Source organism: Hipposideros armiger, unplaced genomic scaffold (assembly GCF_001890085.2).
Source record: "Hipposideros armiger isolate ML-2016 unplaced genomic scaffold, ASM189008v1 scaffold_591, whole genome shotgun sequence".
NCBI lineage: Eukaryota > Metazoa > Chordata > Mammalia > Chiroptera > Hipposideridae > Hipposideros > Hipposideros armiger.
In genome coordinates this window covers 952566-965664 of record NW_017731941.1, presented here as the reverse complement: position 1 = coordinate 965664, position 13099 = coordinate 952566, and the positions used below count along the sequence as shown (strand labels likewise).

The 13099-nt window shown below is 52.2% G+C and overlaps 1 protein-coding gene across 4 annotated transcripts in view; it reads right to left on the bottom strand.

The window, feature by feature from the left end:
* Nucleotides 1-8301: 8301 nt before the first annotated feature.
* The window catches only part of AQP7 (aquaporin 7), a 21411-nt gene continuing 16613 nt past the window's right edge, over nt 8302-13099 (bottom strand). For all 4 annotated transcript variants that reach the window (XM_019624468.1, XM_019624467.1, XM_019624466.1 and 1 more), the window contains 5 exons: nt 12052-12175; nt 11488-11625; nt 11159-11277; nt 10763-10980; nt 8302-10375 (listed from right to left, as the gene is read on the bottom strand). In XM_019624468.1, coding sequence (XP_019480013.1) covers nt 10105-10375; nt 10763-10980; nt 11159-11277; nt 11488-11625; nt 12052-12175 — 870 coding nt within the window. In that variant the 3' untranslated portion in view covers nt 8302-10104. The remainder of the gene's footprint in view (nt 10376-10762; nt 10981-11158; nt 11278-11487; nt 11626-12051; nt 12176-13099) is intronic.

The window sequence follows — 13099 nt, the reverse complement described above, 5'->3', positions numbered from 1 at the left end:
CTTCAGCACAGTGACCAGACTTCCAACTTGCTTTTCCTCCAGAACAAGTCACGAGCCCCAGAGCAACAGAAGGAGATTTGAGAAATGACATCACAAAACCAGCACTTAATTTTCACAGAATGACAGGGCTGTTCTTTCGTCCTGACCCAGACAATCTGTCTTGAAGGCATCAGGTACAGCAGTGGGAACAGGTGACTGGAGGGAAGAGATGAAGAACTACAAAACCACCTTATCTGGGACCATTTAGCACAGGATCAATGGCCCCACACAATAGGAAGCCCACAAGTATCTGTGACATCTTGTGAGCAGTGAATTTAGTAGGTGAACTGAACATTGAGAGCTTGAGAGCGTCTCCGAATCAGCAGGAGGCAGGAAACCTGATTTCAGATTCTAGCTCTGCCACATAACAACTTGCTGCTTGGTGGAATGAAGGTATCACCTACCTCACCAGGGTTGTTATGACGATCAAATGAGATAACACATGAAGAGGTGCCTGATCTATCATAGGTTTATAAAAATTATGAAATTGCTAAAAGTTTATAAAAATTATACTTGATACCTAGAAAATACATAAGCATCTTCTTTTTCTATAACACTAGCTAAGTAAAAGGTTAGCCTGCTAAGCAGTTCTCTTCAAGTGAATGTTGGTGTGCCTACCTTATGCTGGGGATATAGGGGGCAGATGTGGCCTGCTCTTTACCTAGTAATCCAGTGAGGGACCCATACCTGAATATATATAATGGAATTGGGTGGTCTGGCACAAATAGGTCATGAGTCTATTATTGAAAGCTGAAGAGGCATATGAGTTTTTTTGTGTCGAGGTAGGACTGGGTTAGCTCGTGCTTGGGGGAAGAACCCTTGGATGGGAAAGGGAAACAGGAGGAAGCATTTGAGCTGAATCTATAGATGGCAGACTGCATTGGGAGGAGAGGCATGCCAAGTGCAGGTAAAGGGCATGAGACAAGCCCGGGGTGTGGTTTGTAGTGGGTTTGAGAAAGGGATCGTTGTCTAGAGTGGGCAGACAACTGGAGGGACAGGTGATGAATCTGGAGAGGTAGATGGGTCAACTTATGGAGAGCCATGGGGAGCCCCTGAAGGGTCCTAAGCAGACAGTGGCTTGGCCAGATTTATGATCTAGAGCAGGAGTCAGCAAACGTTTTCTGTAAAGGGCCAAATAGTAAATATTGGGCTGTCGGGAAAGTCATGACGCATTTTTGCAACGAAAAACAAAAAAAATACGTCATGACTTCCGGCAACCCAATATTTCGGGCTTTGTGAGCCTGAGAGTTTCTGTTGCAGCCACCCAACTCCGCCATTATAGTGTGAAAGCAGCCACAGACAATACACAAGTGAGAGAGCAGTACTCTGTTCTCATTATTTTATAGACACTGAAATCAGAATTTCATGTAATTTTCACATGTCACCAAATAACGTTTTTATTTTGTCCAACCATTTAAAAATGTGAAAACCATTCTTAGCTCGTGAGTTGCACAAAAACAGCAGCAGGCTGAATGTGGCCGTGGACCTTAGTTTGCCCAGGGATTGGAGGACTAACTTTGAGGTAAGAGGCCCAGCTAAGAGCTGCAAGAGGGATCCAAGTGAGAGAATGGGGGTGTTGGGAAGTTGGTGTTGCAAAGATGGAAGAGAGTCAGGAAATCCAGGATGTAGGACAGGATGCCAGGGGTAAGCAGAGGGCTAGCCTGCCTCAAATCATCAAAGCAACCCCAGGCCCTCAGCAAAAGGAAGCTGCTTCTCATGGGTTGGTGAATTCTCCAAAGAGCAGTGGCCTTGAACAAGACTGCATGAATGTGGGCTAAAGAGAAAGATACCCCTACCCCTCCACCCCGTACATGAAGGGAGCCTGAGGGCACCAGGACCCCACACTTGCTCCCTGAGAATCAGCTGTATTTTCCCTCCCACCTCCAGCTCCACACTCCAGCAGGAGTTTCTTTATGGGACCAGAGCTTTGTAGAGACCATGTTCTTATCTCTGGAGTTCCCTCTGGCAGAGCTGGCTCCTCGAAACAGTGGTGCCAGCCTGGCGTGCAGTGGAGGGTTGTGTGCAGGACTGGAGATGAAAGCAGGCCTCCTGATTGCAGGGTCTGTGTGAAGTAGCTCTGGATCATGTCCTGGACAGGGCCCAGGCAGGCCAGACACGAGGCCAGGGGTGCAGTCTCAAAACGGTGGGTCCTGACATTTAGGTTTGGGGAGTCCTTCCCGCGTGGTGCCAGCCTTCGTGCATCATGCCTGAAAGCCTGAAGGCCTTGTTCCCTAAGGAGAACTTGCTGCTGTGCCATCTCTTTCAAAATTGGGGAAGGAATGCCAGGCCAGAGCTGCTTCATCTTAGACCTGCCTGCCTCATCGGTTCCTTCACGTGCCCTGCCACACTCACCGGGCAAATTCTACGCCCCACATGGCCTCAGCACAAATGTCCCCCACCATCTCCTGTGGACTTGTATTTATTTTTTTCCCGTGGCCCTTTAGAGCTCACAGTTCCCCAGGGCATTCTCTAAGTCCTTCCAACCCCAGTCTACAAAAGCCCAGGTAGAAGAAACCAGGCTCCATGAGGTCACACTGTGTGCCAAACCAGGACTGGAATCCAGGCCTTGGGTTTCCCAACGTAGAGCTGCCCTCGGCCAGGAGGGGCCTGAGGACAAGGTTCACTGTCTTCCCCAAACAATTTCCTGGGCTTCCTTCCCAGCGGCCCAGGCTGCCCTCACCCCAGGCTTCAAGCTGCACAGCTTCCTGGGACCTGGGTGCAGAGAACCCGGCTGAACTGCTAGGATGCCCAATTGGCTGCCTCAGCTCTCACCCTGAGCAGTTCGCTTCCAGTGTCTGGGTACTGGTGTCCCTATCTGTCAGGTGGGTAATAGTTTCTGTTTGTGCACTGCCCCAAGCTGCTGGGAATTTAGTGGGAAAGACACAGTCTGGCGGGTCGGAGAGTTTCCCAGTGGCATGTGGCATCAGCATTCTCAGGGTAGCTCACTTATGGGGAAAAGCAGAGCAGCTGCAAAGCAGCCCTGACAAGGGCTGGGGCTTTCAGTCAACCCCCCCCTTCCTCCACCCCCACCCACCCCAAGCCTGACAGGGGTGAAGGAGCAGAAGTCCTCATGTACCCACACTTGCCCAAGGATCTCTTCTGATCACTTAATATGCGCCAAGCGCTGTGCTTATCTTTTTTTCTCTTCAAAGCCCCATGAAGTAGGTATTCTTATTCCCATTCCACCCATGGGATGAGAGAGAAGTTAGGTCACTGGCCCAAGATCACTCAGTGAACAACTGAGGATCAGAAATTCCTACTAGGTATGACTCCAAAACCTGTGTCCTCTCCACTACACGGGCAGAGCAGCACCAGCTCACACAGCCCATCCGGAAGTCCTTGGGGCTGTATAGCCCAGGAGGTCAGGACAAGCGGGAGGAAAGTTTACACTGTGTACTAGTGCAGAGAGGACCAGCAACCCCCAAAGATGGAGGGGTTTTCCTCCAACGGCCACGAGGAGGTAGTATGTATCCACAAGTCAGGAGCCTGGGGATGGGGTGGGGGGAATGTTTATACTGTGCCTCAGGGAAGCTCTCTTTATTTAAAATTTTAGAAGATTTTATAACCAATATCTTTTAAATGTATCACCCTTTAATTTCTTTTTTAAAAATACAGTTTCTCTCTGCTTGTTGATATACGCAGTATAAGCAGGTGTGGGTGTGGGGAGGGTGGACATAAGCCATGCAGATATCGGAAGGAAGACATTCCAGGCAGAAGGAACAGCCGTGGCAAAGGCACCTTGAAGGAGCAGCAAAGCCATCAGGCTGTGGGGGACTGAATAAGGGAGAGGAGCAGGGGCTCTGAGACCATTGGAAGGCTTAGAGCAGACGAATGAATGATCAGCTCTAGCTCGTTTTCTGAAAGGATCACTCCCGCTACTGTGTTGAGACTAGACTGTAGGGCTGAGTTAGAGCAAGGGAGAGGGCTGGGAGCCCAGAAAACCACTGCCGTAACCTGAGAGACAGAAGACAGTGATTCAAATGCACGGTGGTGAGAAGTGGTTGGATTCTAGATACATTTTGCAGATAACACCTAGAGGATTTGCTGACAGCTGCAATGTGGGGTGTGAGAGAGAGGAGAGTCAGGGATGACTTCAAAGCTTTTGGCCTGAGCAATGGGAAGATGAATTTGCCATTTACTGAGAAAGGAAAGAGTGTGGGAAGAGCAGGCTTGGGGATGCAAATCTGTCCAGTAGGCAGTTGTACATGGGGGCTGGAGATCTAATTTGGGGAGCTGTTGGCATATAATGGTATTTAAAGGCTGGTGAGATCACGTTGTTAAGGGGGGTGAGGGTATGAAAGAGAAGTCTGAGGACTGTGCCCTGGACACTTCATCATCTGGAGAGCAGGGAGCTGAGGACAAGGCAGGAGTCAGAGATTTCCAGGGAAGTTCTGTGGGGTGAGGGTCTCTGGTGTGTTCCTAGGAGAGAGAGGGCTTCTCTTTACTTTCCCTGACCCATCTGAGCCTTATGAGGCCCAAGGGCACAAGTCAGTTAAGGCCCCAGGGTATTCAGGCTCCAGGGCCTGGGGCGATCACAGCTCTTGGCTGCCCCCTTCCCTTTAGCCATCTCTTAAACATGGGTGCTCCACAGGGCTCCGTCATCTATCCCTGAGCCACCTCATCCATCTGTAAGCCTTCAAATGCCACCCCGGGCTTAAGAGCTCTATCTCTAGCCCAGGCCCATGTCTTTCCCTGAATGTCCCACAAACACCTCTGATTCAGCATGTCCAACCTCCAAACTGGATAGGTGTACCACCTATCCAGTCTCCCCAGCCCTAGCACTGGGAATCCCTTAGGAGTTCATCTCTCTAATGTCCCTTCACTTGGGGCCAGGACACAGGTAGGGGAATGTGGGGCATGGGGAGGGCAGGAACACATTCTTGCTGGCGCTGGCAGGGCTGTTTAAGGGGCCTGTTGTGATCCCGACTTAGGAATCCTTATCAGCCTGCATGGGTGTGGTCGGGTCCCTGGACGACTCAAAGCTCAACCCTAGATTTATTGGCCTCATCTGTGTGCCTGGGTATACCTGGCTCTGAGCTGTGTTCTCTCTCAGACTCTGAGCCCCAGGCCCCACTTATCCAGGCCCTCCTACCCTTGGCTCCTGAGCACAGACACAAGGGGAGACCATGAGCTCTGGCAAACTCTGCCTGCCCTTGTCCATCACCGTGGAATGCTAATGGTAAAACGTGAAGCACCTCTCGTCTGAGCCTCTTCATCCCCACTATACAGGTGAGGAAACAGGCCTAGGAGGTTCAATATCCTCCCAAAGCTTGATGAGGGGCATTTGAGTGTTTGGGGGTTTTGTTCATTTGTGGGGTTTGTTTTTTGAGTGTTTTATTGTTATTTTAACTAAACAAGTATGTAATATATATGTTTACAGAATATATTTCACAATTTAAAAAGCAAACAAAACTAGGCGAGGTCATACTGGTAAGGACTGGAACCCCTGCCCTCTACCTCTTACTGAGTCTATCCTCCCAGGTCTCAGTTTCCTTGGATGTAAAGTGGGTGTGATGACATGAGGCCCACGAGAGGGCGTAAAGTAATAACAATAGCAAACACACTCCCTACATGCCAGGCATAGGCCATTTCGTCATCCAGCAGCCCTGTGAGGTGGGAGCTATAATTATCCCGTCTTACCTAAGGTCATACAGCTAGTGAGTGGCAGAGCTGGATCCAGGCAGGCTAGCCTCCATCTGGGCTCTTAGGTGCCCTAGTATGGTCCCTGCGGTGCACAGGAGGACTGGGGTCATGCCTGTTCCCATCCAGAGTCAGCACAGAGCTAGATGAGCCAAAGCCAGGTTACAGGCTCTGAGCGGCCACAGCCAGCACTGATATAGCCACTCCCACCTCCCCCAGGGCTGCAGGACCCCATCTGAGGAAGGAGGCAGTAAGACCAGCCAGACCAGGGTGCTGCCTGTGGGTGCCTGTCCCTCGGAGGCCCTGAGTTGGAGTGGGAGAACAGTCTGGACAGGAAGTAAGGGGCTCTTCCCACAGCCAAGACCACCACGCTGAGGACCCAACCTTTATCTGCAAAGCCCTGGAGGAACCTGGCCTGGGGCTGGGAGTCCTTCCTGCCCCACCTGTCCCCATCCACAGCCTTAGCTGGGGCGGGGTGTGGGGTGGGTAGGAAAGTGGGTTTATGACATGAGGCTTCAATGTGCTAGAAGAGGTGAGAGCTGGGGGGCTCCCCAGACATCGACAGATCAAACATTGTACAGACAGGGAAACAGACCCAGAGAAGGGAGGGTCCTTTGCGGGTCACACAGCCAGCTCATGCTGGGCCTGGGACTGAGCGAATGAGACGGGAGCCAGGGCTCCCATGGCTCACATCCCAGGCTACCTCCCACGGCTGCACAGATGTGTCTCCTGGGTCCAGCCAGGGAGTGGTTACAGGAAGGGCTGCGTGTGTGCGCGCGTGTGCGTGCGTGCGTGCGTGCGTGTGTGTGTGTGTGTGTGTGTGTGTGTGTGAGAGAGAGAGAGAGAGAGAGAGAGAGAACCCACAAGGCGCCATGATGCCTTTCCCACCCCATCCTGCCTGCTTCCTTCCTTCCTACAATGGGACCTACCTCTCTCCTCCAGAGACCTCCCTCACCTCTCACCTCTGCCCCAAGCCTTGGCCTCACCTCCCACCTAGGCCTCAATCTACCCTACGCCTTTCTCTCACTTTGTTTCCTTCCAGTCTCCCCACCCTCTTTCTATTCCAGCAATGGCCCCCTCATGTTCCCACCCCAGGACCTTTGCACTGGCTATTCCCTCAGCCTGGCATGCTCTTCCCCAGGTGTCCACCTGGCTCACTCCCTCAGCCCCTTCAGGTCTTTACTCAGTCACCTCAGTGAGGCCTCAGTCTCCACACCCCACACACTTCCTATCCCCCTTTCCTGCTTTTCCTCCTTAGCATGTAGTATCACTAACACACCACATGTTTTGTTTTGCACAGAATGTCAGCTCCATAAGAACAAGGACTTTTGTATATCTTCTTTGTGCCTGTACCCTCGGCACTGGAATGTGATTGGCATGTTGTGGGCTTTCAGCCACCATCTACCAAGAGAATGAACGGGGTCTGTGCTCTGTGCACAGAAATGCTATGTGGCCAGGGTCAGGGCCCATCTGAGCCTAGTGCAGGTTTGTGGCAGAGCAGTGGACAGTAGGCAGGGGTTCTGGATGGACCCTCTGGCTGCCCTGTCTCCCAGGCCTCCTCCCAGGGACATGAGGATGCCCGAAGTCTGAAGTAGCCAGTGAGGGACAGAGCCCCAGGACCCATATGTGCCTCTCCCACCTGTGACTGAGGCTCTGAAACACCAGGGCCGCTGAGGCTGAGAGAGGGGAAGAGGGAGGCTTGTCCACAGTCCCAGAGGGAGGCAGCTGGCTGGGACTTCCAGCTGCGGGCCCTTCCCTGGTCATGCTCAGGCCTGGTTCCCCGGCTTAGCTCCTCCCACTGTGGGATGTCAGACACACTCAAGCTTCTCCCCTTTCTCCCTGGACCCCCTGTAATCTCAGCAGGCCCTAACCTGTCACTATTCCTACCACCTGTTCTCATGCTATAACTATTTCTTCTTCATCTTTTTAAATATATGTTATCTACAAACACATCTAAGTCACAGTTATATGTTACAAAGTACAACAATATAACAAACCCATACATTTTTCCCCAATTCCAGAACTAGAAAATTATTAATATTATAGTTTGCACTACCCCCATGTCCCTCCCAATCTCATCTCCCACCCCTATATCTCCATATCCCTGGAGGAACCATCCCTTCTTGTTTTTTTTAAGTAGTTTTATCACGTGTATACCCAAAGAATATATCATTTTTTGCTTGCTTGTCAATGGTATAACTGGTGTCATACTGTGTAGGCTACTGAGTCGCTTTATATGCCTCCAAGATTTTTCCATGTTGCAGGTAGCTGTTGTGCCTTAGTTTTCACTGATGTATCAAATCTGTTGTATGTGACTGTACTGAAATGTAAATATCTGTTCCCCTGTTGATGGACATTTGGGTTGTTTCCAGTGCCCCCTGACCATCCACTTTGTGCCCCCTGTTCAGCCAAACCTCTTGAGGTGCCCACTCCTCACCTCATAGCCACCTCCCAGCTGTGCTCCCAAGATGCTGCTCACCGATCCTCCTCTCACTATTCCACGGCCCTAGCTATATCCACACAACCACAACTTCCCCAATCTCCGTCTTCAACTCTCTTCTGAGCTCCAGACTCTATAAAAGGCATAATTATTGAGCACTTTCCCTGCGCCAAGCAATAGTCTCAGCATTGTATATGTTTTATTTCATTGAATATCACAGAAACACAAATGGTCGGTAATATTATTAGACTCATTTGTAAAATGAGAAAACAGAGGTCCAGAAAGAGTAACTCACCCAAGACTACACACCTCTTGCCCTTCAGGTCCTATAGACAACTCAAGCTCAGCATGCCCATGATATAAATTATCATCATCCTCTCCAAACCAATTCTCCCATGCTCTGCTTTCAGTGGGGACATCTCCAACGCCTCAGGCCCAAGTAAGAAACTGAAAGTCAGCCCGACTTCTGCCACGCCCTCACCTTCTTCATCTAATCTGAGCCCAAGTCCTGTAGGTTTTACCTCCTAGGTATTGAGGGAATCCCTTCTCTCACACCCACCAGCACTGACCTATTAGGTGCTCTGCTGCTGCTCCTGCATTATTGCCTCTCACCACACTCCCTTGCAGGCCCCAATCTCCCCCTTTTCCAGCAACCTGCACACAGCATCTCATCATGTCCGCACTTCCAGAAGAAAGCCCAGCCTCCTCTGCCCCCTGTCCCCTCAAACCTTAAAGTGCAGCAACCAGCCCCAGAAAGGATACCCCTGGCCCCTCCTCTGCTCTGTCTCCTCCTCTGGGAAGTCATCCCTGGCCTCAGCTTTGAGGCGTGAGCCCTCTCTGATCCCCACAGCCTCCGTGCAGCCCCATCTTCACCACTTACTTCTTTCCTCCTGTCCCCACTAGAACACACTCCTCAAAGGCCTCATCAAAGACCACCCAGCCTCATCCACTGCAGCTTTGCCAGTGCCCAAGCAAGGCCTGCATACAGGAGGTGCTCAACAATTGTTGAAAGGATAAATGCACAAGCAATGACAGGAACCATGGGTGACGCTGCCTTCTGAGTTCCAGAAAGCAGAATGATTCCTGCCTGGCCCCAGAGTCGGTGGATCCTGGCTGCCCCACCTCCACCTAATCTCTGGGCCTGTCCCCTAGAACCCCACAAGGCCGTTTCCTGTCTCTACACCTTTTGGAAGGATTCCCCTCTCGGCATCTTCCTTCCTAACTCTGGAATTCCTTAATGTGGGAGCGCTCTGGCACCGGAAGGAGGAAGAGAAGTCTGACCTCTTACCTACTTTCAATCTACATCAGGCACTTTCAAGGGTGGGGGGTAATTTTGCCCCCAAGGGAGAGAAAATTAATTCTTGGAGGTGAAAAAAATATCTTATTATTTTTGTATAAAGTACAGATATACATAAAGTACATAAAGAAATAATACAGTATATCTGTGATATTAAAATATATCATTAAGAAAAAATATCTAAAAGACTTCTGGCAGGGGGGCAATAATGGAAAAAGGTTGAGAAACTATCTACACACTTGGGCCTTGTCTTGTGTGGGCCAAGGACTGGCCAAAACTGAGGGAGAGTCTCGAATCCTATCCCAGGGCAGTTCAAAGTATCCTTGGAACCGCCTCCAACTACCACCAGCTAGCTGTTCTCTTTTTCCCAAAACCATCCCTTTCCTACACGATGCCTGAAAGTCCACCGTTCTGTGTCTGGCATCTTTTAATCTCATCCTGTTCTTCCTGAAGCCGCAGGTTGGCCTTTCCCCATTTTCCTCCAGGGGGAGCCCCAGCTCCCAGGGCTGGAAGGAGTCCGAGACCTCTTGGCTCCATGCTCCATCCAGCCTTGGGCTACAGCATAACCCCCGAGTTCCTGGAAGAATCCAGGAGAGAAGCCCAACCACAGGAGACACCCAGGAAGTAAGGGTGCCACTGTGGGACAAGGCCTTCTTTATTGGGGTGGGGGTGGGGGTCACAAATAATCTTAGAATTGCTCCATGCAGATGGAGTCATTTAAGGGTGGGACAGGCTGGACTGAAGGTCTGTTGGGGGACACACAGACACGGGTAAGGGAAGAGGTTGCGATTTGGTGAGTCATGGTCTTGGGTATTTTGCGGTCTTCATACTCCATGGGGTTCTCCAATACCTGGAGCTCCTGCGGGATGGTGGAGCCAACCAAGACCAAGTAGATGATTCCACCTAAGAAGGCACCCAGGGGCGGTGCCACTAGTGGCACCCACCACCAGTTCTGGGCCCTGCAGGCAAGAAGCAGAAGCCTGGTGAGGGGGGCAGAAGCCTGGTGGCCGGGGGGGGGGTGCGATGCCCGAGATAGCACCTACATTCCCCTCAGGCCGAGACAGGGAGGAGGGCCTAAGAGTAGAGGAATGACCCCCATCCTAGCCTAGGAGCCATCCCTGAGCCTGAGGCCCTGGTCAGCTTCACCCTGATTCAGGGACAGGGACTGATGTGGGGCAGGCTCTGCATCAGTGCTGGTCTAGGGGAAGGTCGGCACCCACTCCTGCCTCCCTAGGCCACCTGGGATCTCTGCAGGACTCTTCTGTGCTGCTCCTCACGTAACCCCCACCCTTTACATGCTGGGAACCCACAGAAAACTCATAGGAGTGGGCTGGGCAGGGCAGTACCTGAAGACCTCTACGCCCCAGCCAGCAATAAAGGTGAAGAAGCGGGGAGGCAGGTCCCGGGATGGGTTGATAGCATATCCTGTGTTCATGCCCAGGGACACTCCAATGATGACAACAAGGAGGCCGATCACCACGGCCCGTGTCCCTTGCAGTGCTGGGTTATTCCTCTTGTCCGTGATGGCGAAGAGACACAGCTGGAGCATCCCCGTAATTACCACCTGGGGAGCAGACACCATGGCAGCCACCTGGGGCCCCGAGCCCAAACACACTGGCAGAGACATGTCTTGGTACAGTTCCCATCCAGAGTTCTTGTCCTCTCTAGGGTGAGGGGCTCCTGCTGGCCCCTTCCTGAGGTGGGGAGGGCCTGAGGAGGGACACCCACCCCAGACCACTGACCTCATTCAGGAAGCCCCTCCACAATGTCATGTGGTCAGGAAGATAGGTGGCAAAAATGTTAGCGGTGGCTATAGGACCAGTCACGGTCAGCTGTCCATTTGAGTAGTTGAAAATGGCCGCTGTGGAGACACAGATTGAGGGTGAACCTACCCCTAGCTCAACCCCACTGGAGTCTCAGAAATAAGGTTGCAGAATGGAAGGGTGGGGAGCACCTCCAAGGCTTTCTCTCCCAGACACTTTCACAGGCCAGGACACTGAGGTCGGATCTGTCCATATTTCAGAGGAGGGGGCTAGGGCCAGAAGCGGACAACCCAGGGAAGGAAACTCACGGTAGAAGAGGCCGTAGATGGTGGCAGCAGCCAGGAAGGAACCCAGGAACTGACCCAGTACGTACACAGGAAACTTCTTCCAGGACAAGCGGCCTAGTGCACAGTTGGTGAAGGTCACGGCTGCATTCATGTGGGCCCCTGCATGAGCAAAGGAGAGCAAGTTGGTCAGGAGAGTGAGAGCAGAAACCAACAACAATAATAATATCGAGAGCAACAACAATAATAATAAGGCAAGCATTTATGGAGTGCACTCATTTAATTCTCACAAGGACCCCACGAGACAGGGACTACCATCTCCGTTTCACCATTAAGGAAAGTGAGGGGTAGAGAAGTTCAATAGCTTGCCTAAGTTGACCCAGCTAGTAAAAAATAGTGGGGCAAGGGGGCTCATGATGAGTCTGGGCAAGGCAGTCAGAGAAAAGAGGTTTAGGAAAGCCTCCCTCGAAGTGGGCAGTGAGGGTGAAGTGCTGGCTGACTCGGAGAAGGGGCTGGCTGGAGGTGGGCAGGGAGAGCCTGCAGGGGATTCCTGGCCTTGCTGGTCAGGCAGGGCCCAGGCTCACTCACCAGAGATTTTCCCTGCAATGTGCACTCCCATGGTGACTCCGAAGCCAAAACCCAAGTTGACACCAAGGAAGCTGCCGAAACTTTCTCCTAGAACCATATGAGCCACGGAGCCAAGGCCAAACACCTGCAAGGGAGGGCCCCTGAGGGGACTTCCTGCCCAGAAGCCTCAACCTCAGAGGAGGGCTGAGAGCTCGGTTCGGGCTCCTCACCCTCACTCCCTGGGCCTCCCCGCATTGCCCTTGGAGACCCTCTGCCATGCCCGCTTCCTCCAGAGACTTCCCTCCTCATGACCCTTCCTCCCTTGCTCCTGTCAAGGCCTGGAAGACCTGACCAGTGAGAGCTGAGTTGGGTGGCGTGTACAAGGAGCCAGTGGAGCAGCAGAATCAGGGGCTAACATAGACATAGCCAGGCCCCTGGACCCCAGTCCCACCTGAAGTTCACGGGAGGGGGCAGGGCTTAGAGGAGGGCATGACTCATGTGGATGGAACCCCTAGGCTTCAGCCTAGCCTAAAGGAAGTTTCTTCAAGGGATCTCCAAACTTCATGCCTGGACTCTGCCCCGGCCCCCACCCAAACCACTCCCCCCACCCCACCCCTACACACATTAGCCCTGGAAGCCAGTGGGGTTCTAATACCCTTGCCTCCAGCAATATTTCCATTGCCCTCAGACATCATTCCCGAACTTGTAGCTCTTGTCCGTCCCTAACTGCTGGATCTCCTTAGGTGACACCCCCACTGACTCCTTTCACAGGGAGATTAGAGGCCTGAGGCTAGATGCTCACTCAGCCTCCGTCAGCACCTGCCTGAATCTCTGCCTATCTGGTCAGCTCTGGTACCTGCACCCAGCGTCCCCCTCCCTCTGCAGAGGCCTCCCTCTTGTCTATATCTTCCACCCTCCCCTTAACTGGGACACACACACACACACACACACACACACTTCTCTTCCTTCCTAAAGGTAAACCTTCCCACCTCAGCTCCCAGTCCAGCTGAACTCTTAGACAACCCTTCCCTGCGTTGTCAGCCTCCAGGAAAGAACCCACTGGCTGATT